Below are 19,189 nucleotides of genomic sequence, written 5' to 3'. Positions count from 1 at the left end.
TGATGTAAATCAGTGACTACTACATACCAGTTGTGGCAGAATGATTCCTTTAGAACTTTCCGGAACCACACAATTGTATCTATTCTATTTGGATATGATGTGATGGACTAACACATAGTAATGCAGAATTAGGAAGTGGAAGGAAAATACCACCACTTTTCGTTACATTTATTTTCCAGGCTTGTCCTATATTTAGCTTCATCCATCTTCCCATCAACTAGCTGGCTAGCTTCCCTGTTGGTGGTAAAGAAAAGCATCCCCCCAGCATGATGATGCCACCACCATGTTTCACATTGCGGATGCCTGTTAAGAAGGATGAGCAGTCTATTTGTTTTCTTCACATATAAGGTTTAACATGTTTTTGCAAGGTCCTGTATGAGTAAAATCACAGAAACTATGTAATTGTGTACAGAAATATTTTAGTGCACAGTTAAGGAGAAAACAGGAAAAAAAACAAAGTGAAGAAATCTCAGACAGCAGCTAATAAAGGAGGAAAATGATGGCTCATCAGAAAAATAATTAACCATAACTGGGGAAGAAAGACCAAGAAATACAGCAATAAAAATAGAAGACAAAAACAAATGAAATGTAAATAACCATTTAATAAACACATTTTAAAATGATCCAAATATATATATATATATATATATATATAATATATATATATATATATATATATGTGTGTGTGTGTGTGTATATACAGATACAAAGACATGAAACATAAATACAATTATTTGTATTTCTTCTAAATTTGTCTGAATATCTTCGTCTTTATTTCGTGCATTCTCCCATATCAATTTTCGTTCTGTTACTGATATTTGTGGCACTTCCTGTCTTCCAAAGAGGTTGAAAGCTCTCAGTGGTGAAGCCTGAAGAAGGATATCTGTCTCACAACATGGCGTTATAATGCAACAAACCATTTTTAATAGCTTGTAACTTTTATTTTCTTATGTACTAATTGTATTTTCAAGAAAACGGAATAAACATGAGAAGACTTTGTTTTTAACAACATATTTTAGGCAAAGATGGTTAAACCCTTGAATATGACTGGATGCAGTATAAGATGACAAATTCATGTCTTATATAATAGAGCTGAGTTACTATTAAGATGTTATTATTCGTATAAAGTCTTTCTAATGAAACTCTTATAACCAACTGTATTTTTATCTGAAACAGTCATTAAAAAACCATGTGAAATAAGCAAGGCGCGGAGGCAGCTCCAGTCCAGCAGGTGGCGGTAGAACACTGGATTTTCCGTAATGTTGTAATGAAAAGAAGAACAGGAGGCGGTTCGGTTGCAGCCAGCTGGACGTCCTGAGAATATTTCAGGGATTTAGGAGTTGGCTTCATTCGGTCTGGATTTTCCGATTCACTGTCCAGACAGCAGGAATTAACCGTACCAGGCAGCCGAATCGGACGGATTCAAACCGGTTCTGAAAAGCATTTGAAGCTGGAGCAGACCGGTTAAAAATCCAGAACCTTCTTCTTGCTCAGAAATACCAGAAGTTAATCCAGCGTCCTGTTTAGGCGAGCAGTTACTCAAACTTTCTGTTCAGGTGAGAATTCTGGACAAGTGATGCAGGTTGAGGGGAGGTCCAAAAGGACTTAATGTGAAACCAGAACTAAGAACTGTTTGCTGGTGTTTAATCTACAGTTCAGAGAGGTAGAGAAAGTAAACCTCAGTTTTAATTTTTATCCTGCTGATGGTTTAATTTATCCCACAGAAAGTGATGCATATTTCAGACTTCAATTTCTGGTTATTTATGATAATCATGGCTGGGCTGGCAGATAATAAGAATAAAAAACATAAACAGAAAATTGGACTATTACAGGAGACCATTAAAATTATTTAAAATGTTAAGTTATGGTCATGTTATGGTCTGCACAATCATGGAGAAGACAGCTGACCTGACTGTTGTACAGCAAAGAATCATTGACACCTCTTCAAAGAGAAAGTGCAATGTCTAAGCATATTCATGGAAAGTTAGGTGGAAGAAAAAACTGAGTTAGAAAAAGCTGTGCCAGCAACAGGGATACCTGCACCTCTCTAGAGGATTGTGAAGGAAAGTTCATTTTAAGAATTGGGAGACATTCACAAGTTGTGGCCTGCAGCTGCAGTCAGAGCTTCAAGAGCCAACCAACAGTGTAGCCAGTACGTGAACAATCAGACTCATCTTTATAGCCAAGTTTGTACAGAGAAACAAGGAATTTGACTCCGGTACACTTTGCTCTTAGTGAAGATTTGTTTTTAAATATATACCTATATAATAATGTAAATAGAAAAAAATCTGTTTAAATGTACTTATATACACAATTAACTTTACAATAGAATATATAGTATGAGATCAGTCCAAGTATGCATGGTGGTGTTCTGAAATTCTGACTGTCAAGTGTTCATCAGAGAAACAGCCTGGGGGAAGGAACTGTCTTTGTGGAGGCTGGTTTTAACAGACAGCGCTCTGTAGCGCCACCTGAAGGTAAAAGTCTAAACAGTTTATGTGCAGGGTGTGTGGGGTCTGCAGAGATTTTAGCAGCTCTTTTCCTGACCCTAGATCTGTATAAGTCCTGGATGGAGGGAAGGTCAGCCCTGATTATTCTCTTCAAAAGTCTTCAAAACACCTTGTTTTTCTATACTGGGTGTTAAAGCTACCAGCTTTAAAATCAGTCAAAGTCACTCCATGTAGTCCTGTACCTGGACCCTGATCCTGATCCTAATCCTGAGGCAGGTTAAAGGGTTTTTTTCAGATTGTGGATCCAACTCCTACCCTCCCACAACTCTTATCGTGAGGCCGTTTCAGCTGCAGTTTGTTTTTAGTTCTCTACCTCACAGGAACTGGTTTCTGTGCATCTCTGCAGGCAAGATGAAGCTCTGTCACTGCTGCACAACCCTGCTGCTATTCACCTCCATCTCAGCTCACAGTGACTTCTTCACCTCCATCGGTAAGTTCTTCCTTCTCAACTGTTCCCACTCTCTGTTCCTCCACATGCTAAGTCTGCTTTTTCTCAGGTCACATGACCGACCTTCTGTTCATGGAGAAGGACCTGGTCTCCTCGCTGAAGGACTACATCAGAGCAGAGGAGGACAAACTGCAGCGAATCAAACTGTGAGGTTTCTCTAGGACATCCCATGTCTCTCGCAGACATAGACGCCTTCTAATTTTACAGCTTCAGGAGCTGGACTTCCATACACTTCTAAACAGATGAAGTTTTAGCTTTAACGAGGGAATATTGAACTAAAAGTAATGGAAGTGTGTGTTTGTGTGTATCTTCAGGTGGGCGGACAGACTGGACGACCTCTCGATGGCTGGCTCTCAGGATCCTGAAGCTTTCTTGGGTCACCCGGTGAACGCCTTTAAACTGATAAAGAGGCTCAACACAGAGTGGGCAGAGCTAGAGAACCTGGTGCTGACTGACATGTCAGACGGTAAACACACACACTCACACTGTTTTATGTTTTTCTTCATTTTACTCTAAATTAAACAAACCGGCCTTTTTCTGCAAACTCTTGTTCTTGTTATGGATAAAACGTCACCACTAGATACTCCTAAATACCTCCAGTAATAAAAGAGGAAATCTTGCAGTTCGGGCTGTTCCAACAGAGTCGAAGCTGAGATTCAATGTAAATGTCCTGCTGCAGATCAACACAACTGAAGGCGCATTTAGAGGAAAATGATGCTCTATAGATTTTTCCATCAGGGATTGTTTAGATTTTGTGATCCTGGTTCTCCGAGATTTAAAAGCTACTTGATCATGATGTTCCAGCTTTACACTTGGAGCATTGGGCCAGCATCCATTGCACTGCGTTAAAGTGTTTCAGATTGTACCAGGTTTTTGTGTTGTTCTGGCTGATCTTAGATCAGTCTCTTCTCTAGTGTCATCTGGTGTTCCACAGGGCTCAGTCTGTGGGCATCTGCTGTTTCCTCTGTATTTACTGCAATGTCCGTTTTAGTTTTTTACTTTTTTATCCTCAGCACTTTGGTCAGCGTTGGCTTGGCTTGGCTAAAATGCGACCAGTTTTCAATTATTCATTCTCTCTTGTCTTCCAGCATTTGTCTCCAACCTCACCATCCAGAGGCAGCACTTCCCAAACGATGATGACCAGACTGGAGCAGCAAAAGCCCTGATGAGGCTACAAGACACCTACAAGCTGGACACGGAGACCATCTCCAGCGGGCAGCTGCCAGGTCAGCTAATTTCAGATCAGTGCTGAAACTGGTGAATCATTTTATAGCTTCGTGGTGACAGCAGCTCTGCTGTTTTCTGCCTTCCAGGCTCGTCCTCGGTGGCCATGATGAGCAGCATCCTATCTGTAGAAGACTGCTATGACCTGGGAAAGGTGGCGTATTCTGATGTGGATTATTACCACACAGAGCTGTGGATGGCTCAGGCCCTAAAGCAGCTGGACCAGGGGGAAGAGTCCAGCACCGTGGACTCTGTCGCCATCCTGGACTACCTCAGCTACTCCGTCTACCAGCAGGGGGAGCTGGAGAGGGCACTTGACTTCACCAAGAGGCTGCTGGAGCTTGGTCTGTACCACCAGAATCAGTCCAAACTGTAGTTCCGTCTGATTAAGGACATAAATAAAGAAGTTATAATAAAATAATTAGTTTATAAATGTATGCATTTTTAAATAGAAATCAGCATTTATTGACTAACTTTAATACACCATCCCAAAATGGTTTGGTTCATTTAATGTAAGCTAATTAAATTCCTTAAAGTTTTAGTTTATTTACAATATTATTTCATACACTATTAAATTATTACAATTTGTAGCTTCAACATTTAGCACTTTAAATGAACATGTAATTACATAAAATAAATATTTAGAGGAGCTAAAAGTAGTTTATTAGTGAAACATTTGCTTTCATTTGAGAAGGACAATTCTGAAAGGACATTTTTAATTTTCTGCTGTTTGATTTAACGTTTTTTTTATTATTAATGTTAATATAATTTAATTCAGGTCAACTGTATCTCCATTTATTGTAATATGTTTTTTTCATTTCATTTTAATTTTATTTGAATATTTATTATTTTATTTTCAGTTATTTAATCTAATACCATTTCTTTATTCTATTGACAGCATTCCGTATTTTTTATGTTCTTTGTGACTTTGCCACTTTTTATTTATTTATTTATTTATTTCAAAAATCATTAAAATAACAGTCATACAGATTTATTTAAGATAATAACTCAAACGGTAATGCAGTAAGACGTGACCTGTTTGAAAAGGAACCGGATGAAGCAGAGCCTCCTGGTTTTTTACTCTTCTCCACATTAGGATTTCACTCTTCCTCCTCTCTGCTGAAAATGAAAACGTTGTGTAATTTTAAAAAATTGCAATATATTAAAACTCTGTGGAAACCACACCTGCTAAACTTCACCTCGCTGCCTTAAACGTCTGGTTCTGTTTGGTTAGACCCATCACACCAGCGGGCCAACGGAAACCTGAAGTACTTTGAGTACCAGCTATTCAAGAAGAAGATGAAGGAGGGCCAGGAGGATGAGGATGAAGAGCAGAGGACAAGGAAGGAGAGCCGAGGTCGCCGTGACGACTACCTGCCAGAGAGGAAGCAGTACGAGAAGCTGTGTCGCGGCGAAGGTGTCCGGATGGTGAGCTGACGAAAACAGGCTCAGAAAGGTCTGCATCATTTCATCAGCCTGACTTCTGTTCCTGCCTTCTTCCTGTCAGACGCCTCGCAGGCAGAGCCGCCTCTTCTGTCGTTACTACGACAACGGCAGGCACCCCAAGTTTGTAATTGGACCGCTGAAGCAAGAAGACGAGTGGGACAGCCCTCACATCGTCCGTTACCATGACATCGTGTCAGATCGAGACATTGAGAAGGTGAAGGAGCTAGCCAAACCCAGGGTGAGAAGATGTTTGCTGATTTACACCATCTGTCTTTTTGCTCACGTGAAGGTCTCCAGCCTGTTTCTGCCAGACTGGAACTGCTGTTAATGAGCTAACCACAGCCTCAGTGTGGGAGCTGAAACATCGACTAAAGTACCTTGCAAAAGTATTCACACCTCTTGAACTTTCCCGCATTTTTTGGCCCGGTCCAGCAAAAAATTTCAATGGATTTTACGTGACAGACCAACATTAAGTATTGCATTAACTCTGCATTGTGAAGCGGAAGGAAACTGAGGCATGCTTTACAATTGTTTCAGAAATAAAATCTGAAAAGTGTGTCATGCATTTGTCTTTAACTTATCTGGGTTGACAGTTTGCAGATCCACCTTTCACTGCCGTAAAAGCTGCACATTTTTAGGGTCTGTCTCTTCTAGCTATGCTAACTAAGCGTTTCTGTCCTTCTGTGCTGAATAATTTAAGCTCAGTCCAATTGGATGAGGAGCCTCTGTTAAGGACATCAGTTTTCAAGTCTTGTCTCAGATTCTTAGTTGGACTTAGGTGTGGACTTTGACTGGGCCATTCTGACACATGAATGTCCTTTGAGCTAAACTGTCCTATTGCAGCCCAGGCTGTATGTGTAATGTTGTCCTGCTGGGAGGTAAAACTAAACCCCAGTCTCAAGTCTTTTGCAGCCTCCAACAGGTTTTTCTTCCAGGGTTTTCCTGTATTTAGCTCCATCCATCTTCACATCCACTCTCACCAATGTCCCTGGTGAAGAAAAGCTTCCTCACAGGATGAGGCTGACCCTACCAAGTTTCACTGGGGAATTGTCTGCTCAGTGTTGATGGGACAGGATGCCAACTGACTCTCTCACCTAAGCTGTGGATCTCTGCAGCTCCTCCAGAGTTACTATGAGCCTCTTGGCTTCTTCTCTGGTTCATACTGTCCTTGCAGCCTGTCAACTTAATGGACGGCCATGTCTTGGTAGATTTGGAGTTCTCCCATCACTTCCGTTTTCAGATAGAAAATGAAACTGAGGTGGACTCTGTTAAGTGGACGTCTGAAGGCAAATGTTTGCATGGGATTTTATTTAAGGGGTGTTGGAGTAAAGGGGACTGAATATAAATGCCTTATAGAGGACATGTAAAAAAAAAAACAATCAAGAAATGTGAATACCTTTGCCAGGTTCTGTATCAGATGGCTTCTCTGTTAGTGTCCCTACTACGTCAGAACTGTACCTCAGTCAGTGCTTTAATCTGATAGATTAGCACCAGAGTTGTTGCAGCAGATTTTTGAAGGCAGAACCTTAGCCATGATTCAGAGAACCAGGGAGTCGGTGTGTGTGTCTCCCTGTAATTTTGGGCCGGTTGGCTTCACAGCTCCGTCGAGCCACTATCTCCAACCCCGTCACCGGTGTCCTGGAGACGGCCCACTACCGCATCAGTAAGAGGTAAGAACTGTCTGGAGATGGATCTCCTCCTCTGTCTCACCTCCTGTCTACTCCCCTTTTCCTGTCCTGGCTGATGTCCCAGCAGGAGCTCAAACCTCAGAACTTCAGATGTGTCCTTACAGGTCCTTCTCAAAATATTAGCATATTGTGATAAAGTTCATTATTTTCCATAATGTAATGATGAAAATTTAACATTCATATATTTTAGATTCATTGCACACTAACTAACTAAGAAAAGTGTTTTTAATACAAAAAACGTCAACCTTCAAATAATCATGTACAGTTATGCACTCAATACTTGGTCGGGAATCCTTTGGCAGAAATGACTGCTTCAATGCGGCGTGGCATGGAGGCAATCAGCCTGTGGCACTGCTGAGGTCTTATGGAGGCCCAGGATGCTTCGATAGCGGCCTTTAGCTCATCCAGAGTGTTGGGTCTTGAGTCTCTCAACGTTCTCTTCACAATATCCCACAGATTCTCTATGGGGTTCAGGTCAGGAGAGTTGGCAGGCCAATTGAGCACAGTGATACCATGGTCAGTAAACCATTTACCAGTGGTTTTGGCACTGTGAGCAGGTGCCAGGTCGTGCTGAAAAATGAAATCTTCATCTCCATAAAGCTTTTCAGCAGATGGAAGCATGAAGTGCTCCAAAATCTCCTGATAGCTAGCTGCATTGACCCTGCCCTTGATAAAACACAGTGGACCAACACCAGCAGCTGACACGGCACCCCAGACCATCACTGACTGTGGGTACTTGACACTGGACTTCTGGCATTTTGGCATTTCCTTCTCCCCAGTCTTCCTCCAGACTCTGGCACCTTGATTTCCGAATGACATGCAGAATTTGCTTTCATCCGAAAACAGTACTTTGGACCACTGAGCAACAGTCCAGTGCTGCTTCTCTGTAGCCCAGGTCTGGGGAATGCGGCACCTGTAGCCCATTTCCTGCACACGCCTGTGCACGGTGGCTCTGGATGCTTCTACTCCAGACTCAGTCCACTGCTTCCGCAGGTCCCCCAAGGTCTGGAATCGGCCCTTCTCCACAATCTTCCTCAGGGTCCGGTCACCTCTTCTCGTTGTGCAGCGTTTTCTGCCACACTTTTTCCTTCCCACAGACTTCCCACTGAGGTGCCTTGATACAGCACTCTGGGAACAGCCTATTCGTTCAGAAATTTCTTTCTGTGTCTTACCCTCTTGCTTGAGGGTGTCAATAGTGGCCTTCTGGACAGCAGTCAGGTCGGCAGTCTTACCCATGATTGGGGTTTTGAGTGATGAACCAGGCTGGGAGTTTTAAAGGCCTCAGGAATCTTTTGCAGGTGTTTAGAGTTAACTCGTTGATTCAGATGATTAGGTTCATAGCTCGTTTAGAGACCCTTTTAATGATATGCTAATTTTGTGAGATAGGAATTTTGGGTTTTCATGAGCTGTATGCCAAAATCATCCGTATTAAGACAATAAAATACCTGAAATATTTCAGTTAGTGTGCAATGAATCTAAAATATATGAATGTTAAATTTTCATCATGACATTATGGAAAATAATGAACTTTATCACAATATGCTAATATTTTGAGAAGGACCTGTATTTAGTTGATAACAAAATCCAAATTTGGCACTGGTATATAAAATATACAATTTTTAGTTGTGATAAAAATGTTTCTGACCTTTGACTGCTTCCTGATAGATTCTGAGTTTAGCTCCTCCCAGGAATAAAGCCTAGTCTCGTGGTGTTTTCTTCAGGAGGAGGGAATTAAATTCAGGACTCCTCTGATATGTCTGTAACTCTCCCAGAGGCAGCAGGACCATCTTAACTCTGTTTGCATTAGCTGAAACGGCAGAAGTGCAGCTTAAAAACTGATCTCCCACAAACACGGGAGACTTCTCTGGATGTTTAAGAATGCATCCTGGAGGCCTCGGAAACATTTTGCTGCCTTTAACTAACTTCAGCAGGTAGTGATCTGCCTCTTCCGTTCTCTTTCCCCATCTCTGTCCCCGTCTGTTTCTCTGTCTTCGTCTCTGTGATGTAACTTGATGGCTGGATCAGCTCAGACGAGCCACGGTGCATGACCCTCAGACAGGCAGGCTGACTACAGCTCATTACAGAGTCTCCAAGAGGTAAGGAGGGCTGCTGCTTGGTTAGAACAGAACCCCAAGCAGAACCACAGACAGTGACCACAGGGTTCCAGAGAGACCAGTAGGAGTTATAGACTTGCAGCTTCTTTGATCCTCCAGAAATACTCTGGATCAAAACTTCAGACAGCTCTGTTAACCCACTCACTGTTAACACTACACTGAGCAGCCAGAACATTATGACCCCTTAACCCCCATATCTTTGTGGAGTGGACTCCTCTGAAGGTCGACTGGTCCTTGGTTCCAGGCTCTTAGCAGTAGATCCTGACGTTATGAGTTGGGACCTGAAGAGATCAGGATCGGATTCTCCATTGGAAGCACTGAGCTGTTTTTACAGTGTGGCAGGGAGCTTTATCCTGCTGGAAGAACCACTGCCATCAAAAAAATGTTTCTGTGACCCAGCAAAACATTGCCTGCGTCATTCTTTGTCAACATCCCGGTGCTGTCTCCGGGGACTGATCTTCTTCATGACGGTCTACCAGTCCATTTCTGAGTTGCTGAGTGGTGGACACAGGTGACTGGTCTGTGGAGACCCTGTCCAGATAGTCAGTTCTACTGTTCTCCTTCCTTGGACACATTTTGTAAGATCTCATTTAGCTGAGGGATTTTAGTATTGTTGAAGATACCAGTTGTGATTAACCCACAGTTCCTCACTCTTCTCTTTCTTTTTTGTCACCATGATGTCCTTACCCCTCTACCAAAACTTTACCATCTCGGTCACTAAAATCTGTATCAGATTTGGGCATCGCTAATTACCTCCTTTCAGATCCTTATCAGGATCACCTGATACTCACCCACTGACAGGTAGTCATATTGTAATGCCTGACTGACAGACAGTTCTGGATTAGTTCCTCTGGTTCCTGGTTTTCCTCATCCTTCACATCTCACAGAGCTACTGGAGATGTTTTTGAAGACAAAAGCCCAACGCTAGACCCCGCCCCTTTGGGCGGTCTATAAAACTAGATAAAACTCTACCAATTTTTTTTTTCTTATATATATCGCAAGAGGAGGCTTTAATCTTCACAAAACAATTCCCCAAAGGAGTTTTACACAAATACCTTTTAGTTTTACAGCAACCTTAACACAGGCGAGGACATTTTAAGGTCCCTCAGACATTGCTGACTCGGTAAACAAAACAGTACAAAAAGCACCGTTCTCTTTGCAGAACCCCCACATGTCTCATATCGTAACAAACTAGAGACACTCACCTTTCTAACAAGGCATAACTTGTCTTTCTAGCACCTTCTCTGGTGATGTGATTTGCTTGCATATTACAGTCTGCTGGTTGCTGTCTGCCGGCTGCTAGCTTGCGCGCTACTCCGTTAGCTTCCAGTTATGTTTGCAACTGTACATTTTGATAATACACAGAGTAAATGGAGAAGGACTCCTACAATGGAAATCAGCACTTTTATTTGACCAGGTGCCCTTTAATTTCATTTTTATGAGGTGAAAAACACATTTAGGAAAGTTTTGGCACCCTTTGCCTAATTGCCATTTCTGCCTGGCACATTGCCCTCTAAAACCTTTGTGGAACATAAATGCTTCAACTTATTCAAAGGATTTCCATAGTGTTTTGCAATGTTCATTTAGAAAACACTTTTGGCAAGGCTCAAAAATGTTTCTTTTTTCTTTGTTTAATCACAAATAAATCAGACATAGTAACAGTTACAGTCGTGGATCCACTGGAAATATATTTTTTTATGTCTTACTTTTAAACAGGTACCAAACGTTTGCATGTAGGCCTTATAACTGTGGAGCTATACTTGATTTATTTGAAGTATGTCATTTCAGGTGAAAATTGCTCTAAAACTCCTTGGGGCTTACAGGTTAAAGACGTTTGGATGTGTGACCTCTCATCTCCATCTGCTGCTCCTGTCTCACATTTAATCCGCATCCATCTTTTCCCTACTAACTTAATATCTCCTCATCACCATCCAGATGCTGGTCTGAGCTCAGCAGGCTCCCTGTGGCTTCTGTCCTCACCCCTGTCTCTTTGTGCTCAATCTAAACTCCTGTCTTGATGTTCTCTGTCTGCCAGCGCCTGGCTCGGAGCGTACGAGCATCCTGTGGTGGATAAAATCAACCAGAAGATCGAGGACATAACCGGGCTGGACGTCAGCACGGCTGAGGACCTGCAGGTACCGGCTCTCCTGTGAGATGGAGAAACACCTAAATTAACTCCTTTTAGATCTGAACAGGGGAGTAAACAGCCAGATGCTTCCGTGTGTTTTCTGCAGGTGGCGAACTACGGCGTCGGAGGGCAGTATGAACCTCATTTTGACTTTGGACGGGTAAATGTGGATTTTCAACCTTTTCTGGACTCTTCCACAGCAGCTGGAAGTTCATTACTAATCAGTTTCTGCAGAATCTTTCTTTAATGTAAATTTTAAGCCCTTCAGAATTCAAATTTCCAGAGTTTTAAGTTTCAAGTTGAATCATTGAAAATAAGGAAAAGTTACAAAGAATCTGATTATGTTTTTACTTCTTCTTCTTAATAAAACTACAACTAATAATCATAATACTACCGTAATCGTAAATTTAAATAATTACTAAAATATGTCATACTTAACCAGTAGTTAATGTAATCTAACTTTTATTTCCTTTTCTTTTCTCAAATGTGTGTATTTATTTCAGTGATAATAATTGTAATGACTATAAAAACAATAATAATAATAATCTAATAATTATTAGAATATAATGGTAAAAACATGCAATAATTAAATTTTTGTGTTTTTTTCTATAATTGAATTAACCATTAATGTTATCTAAGAAATGTTTTTTTGTTTTATGAATTTTTGTATTTTAATAATAATAATATTAATAGTAAAATATAATTATTGCAAAAGACGTTATATTTTATATATATTTAAAAAACATAATTTCTATTTTAATTAACCAGTATTTTAATGAAATCTTATTTCCTTTTTTTCTCTATTTGTTTATTTATTTTAGTAATAATCATCATCATTACCACACATCATATTCCAACATCGGATCATATTTACACTTTAATCCAAATTAATTTGTATTGTGTTGGATCCTAATTTCTTTTTAATTGGGATTATCTAATCTGTTGATTTCTTTGGAAGAATCCCAGATGTGATAGAAAATTGTACAGCTGAACATTCTGGCTTTAAAAACCAACTTCAGTAAAAAGAACATAGGTCATTTTTCATACAGCTTGTGGATTTAAGTTTGAACAGAAATTCCCAGTTAGGTGTTTGCTGCAGCTTCACATGTTGGTTTCTCCGCTAGGTTCTGACTGCAGATAGCAGCTGGCAGTTCAGATATTTGTTTTTAGTTCTCCAAACTGAACTGGACCACAACTTCAGAAACCTGTAACACTGCTGATCCAGACCACTTTAAAGATTACGCCAGGGTCTGGATCACTGGAGGGACGACGGGAAGGAATGAGGAGCTGCATAATTTCAGAATTTACTGTAGAAAGGAGCTGGAAATCCTCAGTAACAGTTGTTTAAGTCTTTTTCTTTTTTTTTTTTGAAAATACAAACTCTTCAGGACCACTGACAAGGGTGGAATTATTTCCATCTGTTGAGATGGAGGTAATTGACCAGTAAAAATCCATCCATGTTACTCACACCCACTGACAGGTGGTCATATTGTAATGCCCACCTGACAGACAGTTCTGTTGCAGCCTGGAGTAGTACCTCTGGTTCCTGGTTTTCTTCGTCCTTCAAATCTTGAACTTTCCTTGTCTTATGTTTCAGAAAGATGAGCCGGATGCGTTTGAAGAGTTGGGAACCGGGAACCGGATCGCCACCTGGCTGCTCTACGTCAGTTCTCTGCTCAGTCTTTCCTGAAGTCCTTGTTTCTGTTTTTGGCATCATGCTCTCAGCTGTCTGTCTCCTCCTTCCTGCAGATGAGCGACGTACAGGCAGGGGGCGCCACTGTCTTCACCGACATCAGTGCTGCTGTTCAACCAAAAAAGGTGAGTTGCTACGCCACCTGCTGGTTATTGTATGTTTCTTTGCAGTGACAGAAAATGAAAACCTTCACAGAAAGTTCAGACTGAGACTCAGTCATTTTGTTACTGCAAAACCCAAATAAACCAGATTTCTGCTGATTTTTAAATTAGGTCCAGATTTGATCCATAGTTTTGTTTTTTTTATTTCACATTTGTCCTTTTATTGTAAACAAGTGTAAAGCATCAAAAATAGTTTAGATAATGAAACTTTCTGTGCTAGTAAAGTAGATGAGTGGTTTTCCTGGTCATGCGGCCTCTTTGTCCCGGGAACGACTCCAGTTTTCACACACGGAGAGTGAGGAAAGTTTAGGAATGAACGAACAATTATTTAATCTGCAGAATTAGGGCAATTTGTAATCCCCAAGAAGCGTCTGGCAGGAAGGGGAAGCTAACCTTCTGTCCGATGTGACCCTGTGGCTTCAGGGCTCGGCTGTGTTTTGGTTCAACCTGTATCCCAGTGGAGAGGGGGACTATCGGACCAGGCACGCAGCCTGCCCGGTGCTGCTGGGAAACAAGTGGGGTGAGTTCAGCGTACACACACACAGAAACACTTGCTGCATGTTAGAAACCAGGAAAACTCAGTTCTGTGGGAGATCATATCTGTTCAATAAATGCATGAAAAACTGAAACCGTATCAACAAGCAGCTGGAGTTGGATTTGAGTTCAGAAAAATCAGATTAAGGATGTGGACAGATGCTTTAATGCAGACATTTACGTAATCCTAGAATTCCTTCATTTTCCTTGTTGGATTCCTCCCTACTTCCTCTCCATCAAGTATCCTGCTGCACATTTTCCCTTTTATGCTGTGTATATTACATTGATAACAAAATAAACTCTGAGAGGTTTAGTCCTTTGAAAAAAAAAAAAAATCTTAATCTGCAGGTCAGACTTCCAAGAAAACGGGAAATCTGTAGCAGCCTTTAAACTCCTGATCTGTGCTGTTCTTACTGAAGGGGTGAGCTCACACTTTCCCAGTTCTGGGGCCTCATGTACTAAAGAGTGCGCAGCTTTCATACGAAAAGTTTGTGGTAGGGAGAAACAAACAAATTCAGATGTACGAAACTGTGCGTAAACAGAAACTGTGCGTAAACATGTCACCGCTGACGTAGCCTTCATACATCCAAACTTGCGGTGGACTTGACGTAGCTGCAGGTGTCCCCACCTCTAAATACATATGCAAAGTAGTATAAATAGCCGGAAGTCACCCGTCACGTTTCCAAATAACCATGGCAACGGTGCCTTGACGGTCAAAGAACCGGTTCCTTTCGGCGGAAAAACAATAGACTGTGTCTGGACCTCATGACGGATGTTTGTAGTCACAGCAAATCAACAACTTCTTGAATGACATCAGAGACTCAAACCTGACTGAAAATAAAACGGTTGTCAGCTCGAACCTGTTTAGTTCTACGAAGTCTGCATTAAATCCAAACTGCGCCATCTAGCTGCTGCACTAAGCTCATTCATAGCTCAGTGCTGATCATAATAATGACGTGAATATGCCTCCTTTATTTCTATTAGGAAGACAGTCGCCACACAGACTATGTGAAGAGCTTAAATCTTTAAAAGCATTCAGGAGGCCACGTAAAAAATAGAAAATGACCTAGTAGTCAGCCATCGTGCATGGAGGTTTCCCAACACAACTATTATTAATATTAGATCCATCATAATTATTTTGATAGTATAAAGGAATCATTGTTTGGATTTAATCTGCTGATCCGACACCGGTTTCTTTTTCAGAGAATGAAAGTGTGCCTTAGATGATTCACATGCATTTTATGCTCCTCAGTGCACAGAGCGATGAGCATTTCCATCTATAGGTGACCGAAACAGAGGAAGTTTCCCAGTTTATTTCCAACTGAGGTTGTTTCCATCATTTTCTGCGGTGTGTTCTCTGTAGTTTATTATTGTCAATTGAAAATGTTTGCGTGGCTACCACACATTTTCACGGCCCGTCAAAAATGTGCGTGGATTTCCGCACACTTTTATGCAACCTTCATTTTAGTACATGCAGAGTTGTGTGTAAAACATTGCTCCGCAAGGTTTTTGTGTGTAAGTACACTTCCAAATCCATCTTGACCATCAGCGCACACGTAGACTGTTGTGGCAGCATCGTCATGAACAAACAGATCTGATCCCAAATTTAAATTGGATAACTCCTAATCACAGGAATCATTTTCTTAAAGATGAAGATTTGCTGTTTCTGTATTTTAGCTGCTTAAACAGCAGCTGACTAAAGCTCTGCAGAACATCAGCAGGTGTTTCATCCAGATCAAGCTGAGCAGGACTATTTATTCACTTGGTTAAATCAGAGAGGGGGCAGCTGTTGCTTACTGCTGGTTCAGAGGTTCCTATTAACTCCAGGAAGAACCACACTGGGTGTGAGATGGACAATGAGTTTTAATTCTCTGTGAATAAACTTCCATACACTCAGACAAACTCACTCTTGCAGTTTCCAACAAATGGATCCATGAACGGGGACAGGAGTTCAGGAGGCGCTGCGGGCTTCACTGGACCGACTGACGGTCCTTCATCTCCAACGTGATCCTCTTCTGCCTCATCCTGTTCTTCTGCTCCATAGTGAGCTGCAGAGCTTCTCTCCCCTGATCTGACACTTTTATTTTATCCTCTATGTGTGTGTGTGTGTGTGTGTGTGCACAGATCAGGGTACTGCTGCCTTGCTGCATGTTCAGGTGTGTGGAACAGAGAACGCTGAGCGCTCTTCCCTCTGTTGGGCTGCTTTGATTGTCATCCTGAATGTGTGAAGCAGCAGGTACTAGAACATGTCAAAAACATGCCTCTACCCAATGGAGAAAAATCCAAACATCCCGTTGCAGGAGTTTTCCTTTCTGTCACAGGTAAGTTAAAGGTCCAGTGGGGAACAAGTATTTATGGGAACCAGTCTTTGGTTAATCACCAGTGTAGCAGTGGGAACGTTCTGATAAACTTCTGTGGAAGAAGAGAGCTATTCAGAGGACAGTTTCTTCACATTTTTAGACATGAAATGAAAAGTTGCTGTCTGAAACTGACTCTTCGCCCAATTAGAATCTTCTTCTCAGGAACATTCAGTGTTTATATGAGCTCCATGCTGTGTATTCCCCCTGAGCTCTGAGGTTCGAGGTACATTAGAGCGAGAAAGTGTGCTCCACGGTATTGCCTGCAGGAGTGTTGCTGCCTCAGACGACAGCTAAAACATAATAAACCCATGATGGTCTTCTGTCCATCTGATCCCGAGAATACTGGTGGTTGCTCGCAAATCTTTCTGAAGCTTCAGTCAGCGGAGGAGACGGATCACTGCCACTGCAGCTTGAAACAAACCTCAAAGTTCTAACTTCTAAGGTTCCTGCAGTGAAAACACCACAAGTGCAGAGGTCTTCCTCAGTGTTGTAGAACTCTCCTCATCCTCCACCGTTTTTCCTTTCATTTCAATCCATTGATGTCATTTAAAGGCATTTTACAGAAAAACCAGATCCAATTTATATCCAGAAATATGTTATCAAATAATCCAGTACAATCCAAGCATTCATTAAATTCCATTGACATCCATTTGAGTTTGATCCCATTTATGATTCATTGAAGTTAGTATTTTTAATAAAAAGTTTTCTATCGACTTGGCAGCGACTCGATGCCCAACTGGTTGCATTGAGACACTGAATCTTCCTCCTAAGCTAGCATACGGCAACAGTAGACGGAAACTAGCTGCCAAATGACACATTTACAGGAAATTCTGCATGAGAAAATTCTCACATGAAGTGGCTAAATTGCTGTTGGAAAACTCGATTCTTGTCCTGTTTCAAGTGCGCTCACAGTTACTTGTTTAGGCTCATCTTTCTAGGTTTTTTTACTTGTTTGTGTGGCGCGGCACTGCTAACACTGATCAGGGTTTACTTAGGGGTCATAATTAACTTAAGAACAGGCTTGTGGATCACCTGCTTTAATCCTGATGGGGATTCGTATGGGAACAAGCTTGTTCAGCGTTTCCCCAGAAAGCAGGTGGACAATGGGTGCTATCCTCGGTTTGACCACCAGATGTCAGTATTTGTTAAACACTGAATCTTTAATGCCAGAACAAATATAATAGGAGGTATAACTTCCCCCTGAGCTCAGAGCTGACAGCCAAGACATCCAGGCCACAAAGTGGCTCCATTTGGAAAGAACGGGATGCATTCCCTCTAACAGACAGCAGGGGGCCACTCCTGTATCTATGACTCCGGAGACAGAACATTTAGGGTTCCTGCTCAGCGTTCTTTGTTCACCTCAGACACTGAATGAATAACTCCAGACAGAAACACACACTTGTTTGTGTCGAGGTTGCCGCCTCCTGCTACACTTTTCACTCTTCATCTGCTGACTGTTACCATGACAACCACTCCAGGATCAGCACAAAGCCTCTCAGCTAGTTGGCATTATGCTTATCTCAGATACTATATTTTCTATTTTTGATGAGAAAACTGCACCTGGAGATTAAAGTTCCCATGATGCAACGGGCAGAGTCGGAACAGTGAATGGACTCAGCTCCGCCCACTGCTGTTCAACCGCGTGTACACACCTAAACGAACTGCATACTTTAAAACACCAGGGGTTTATAGATATGTAGTAACTGGATTACACAGGAAGGTGGCGTCACTGTTAGCTGCTGGCCTTTTCAGTTACTTCTCTTGATTATCCTTGATGTTCGAGATCTCCAGAGGTTATAGATTTAAATCGCATCTATGTGCCAGTTGGTAAAAAGATTGTCTCCAGGGTTTATAAATAGGCGTTGACACTATGCAGCATGTTTGGACAAGCCAAGCTCAGGCAATAACCTTTTATGAACCCTGAAGGGAAATTAGATGACATCAGGCGGAGGTGGCACCATTATTTTCCTTAAAAGAGCCTTCAGTCCTCCTCTGGTCCGTCAGAGAAACCGTTAAACCCGTCAGCTGTAGAATTACAGAATCAGGTAAGGCAACATCAGGAATAAAACATGTAAAAATGTGCAGCTTTTAGACTTAATTGATGCTTCAGATCAGTGTTTTAACTCCCTGATTCACAAAAAAAAAATGTTCATTACTGTTTTTATTCTTTTTGAAATGTAAAATTGATGTGAAAGATGGCACATTTATTGTTTGCCATGCTGGTTGTTTTATGGGAACTTTAATGCCAGAATAAGCCACATTTAACCCTTTGAGGCTGCAGATCAAGATGCAGCAGAATGCTTCAGTTTTAAACCCTTGTTGCCTTTTTTTTTAGTCATCCACATTATTTAATTGAACCAAAAAAATGTGTGATCGTGTTTGTATGTCCATGGGAAAACTGTGATGTAATGAATATAATGATGATGTTCAAAATGAAGTGATCAGAACAAAATAAAACTGCTGTGAAAACGCAGACAGGAGGCGTTGTCTCATCTGTTGCAGATAAAGCCACATTTCTGACCCACAGCAGGGTCCGAGGAGTTCACTGTAACTACAGGATGATCATCGGCACAGCTGGTCTGTTGAGTCAAAGGTGGGAAATTACTGAATGTCAAGTGTTTTTTACCTGATGCAGCAGTTTAAGCTCTTACAGAGACAGAAATGAGGTCGACTAAAAGTTAGACTTGACTCTGTCTTTTATATGAAGACGCAGTTTCAGCACCAGGAGCCACTGACAGCAGTGAAGCTGCTTGGAAAGAAAAATAAAGAAATAGGTTTAAAGTTTCATGAAACATTTGGTGAGACAGAAGCTGCTGTGGGCAGTTTGTTTCCACATGTCGGCCAATGACTCGCCTCCAACACCTTAAACGTTTGCATATTTTG

The 19,189-nt window shown here is 41.5% G+C and overlaps 1 protein-coding gene and 1 long non-coding RNA gene across 2 annotated transcripts; one reads left to right on the top strand and one right to left on the bottom strand.

Annotated features, from left to right (window-relative positions):
* The first annotated feature begins 699 nt into the window (after positions 1-699).
* On the top strand, positions 700-18,779 carry LOC124875337 (prolyl 4-hydroxylase subunit alpha-1-like). Its single transcript, XM_047377446.1, has 15 exons — positions 700-1,556; positions 2,857-2,940; positions 3,008-3,104; positions 3,273-3,424; positions 4,047-4,184; positions 4,272-4,526; positions 5,417-5,610; positions 5,690-5,866; positions 7,228-7,298; positions 11,466-11,565; positions 11,665-11,718; positions 13,156-13,221; positions 13,308-13,376; positions 13,836-13,932; positions 15,862-18,779. Exons 2-15 carry the CDS (start codon positions 2,862-2,864, stop codon positions 15,930-15,932), a joined length of 1,620 nt encoding a protein of 539 aa, XP_047233402.1. The 5' UTR covers positions 700-1,556; positions 2,857-2,861; the 3' UTR covers positions 15,933-18,779.
* LOC124875339 lies at positions 4,436-5,512 on the bottom strand. Its single transcript, XR_007040019.1, has 3 exons — positions 5,382-5,512; positions 5,218-5,301; positions 4,436-4,564 (listed from the first exon to the last, which is right to left on the bottom strand). It is a non-coding gene; the product is annotated as an uncharacterized LOC124875339 (long non-coding RNA).
* Positions 18,780-19,189: the final 410 nt, after the last annotated feature.

This window comes from Girardinichthys multiradiatus, chromosome 10 (genome assembly GCF_021462225.1).
Source record: "Girardinichthys multiradiatus isolate DD_20200921_A chromosome 10, DD_fGirMul_XY1, whole genome shotgun sequence".
Taxonomy (NCBI): domain Eukaryota; kingdom Metazoa; phylum Chordata; class Actinopteri; order Cyprinodontiformes; family Goodeidae; genus Girardinichthys; species Girardinichthys multiradiatus.
This window is presented reverse-complemented; position numbering and strand designations above follow the sequence as displayed.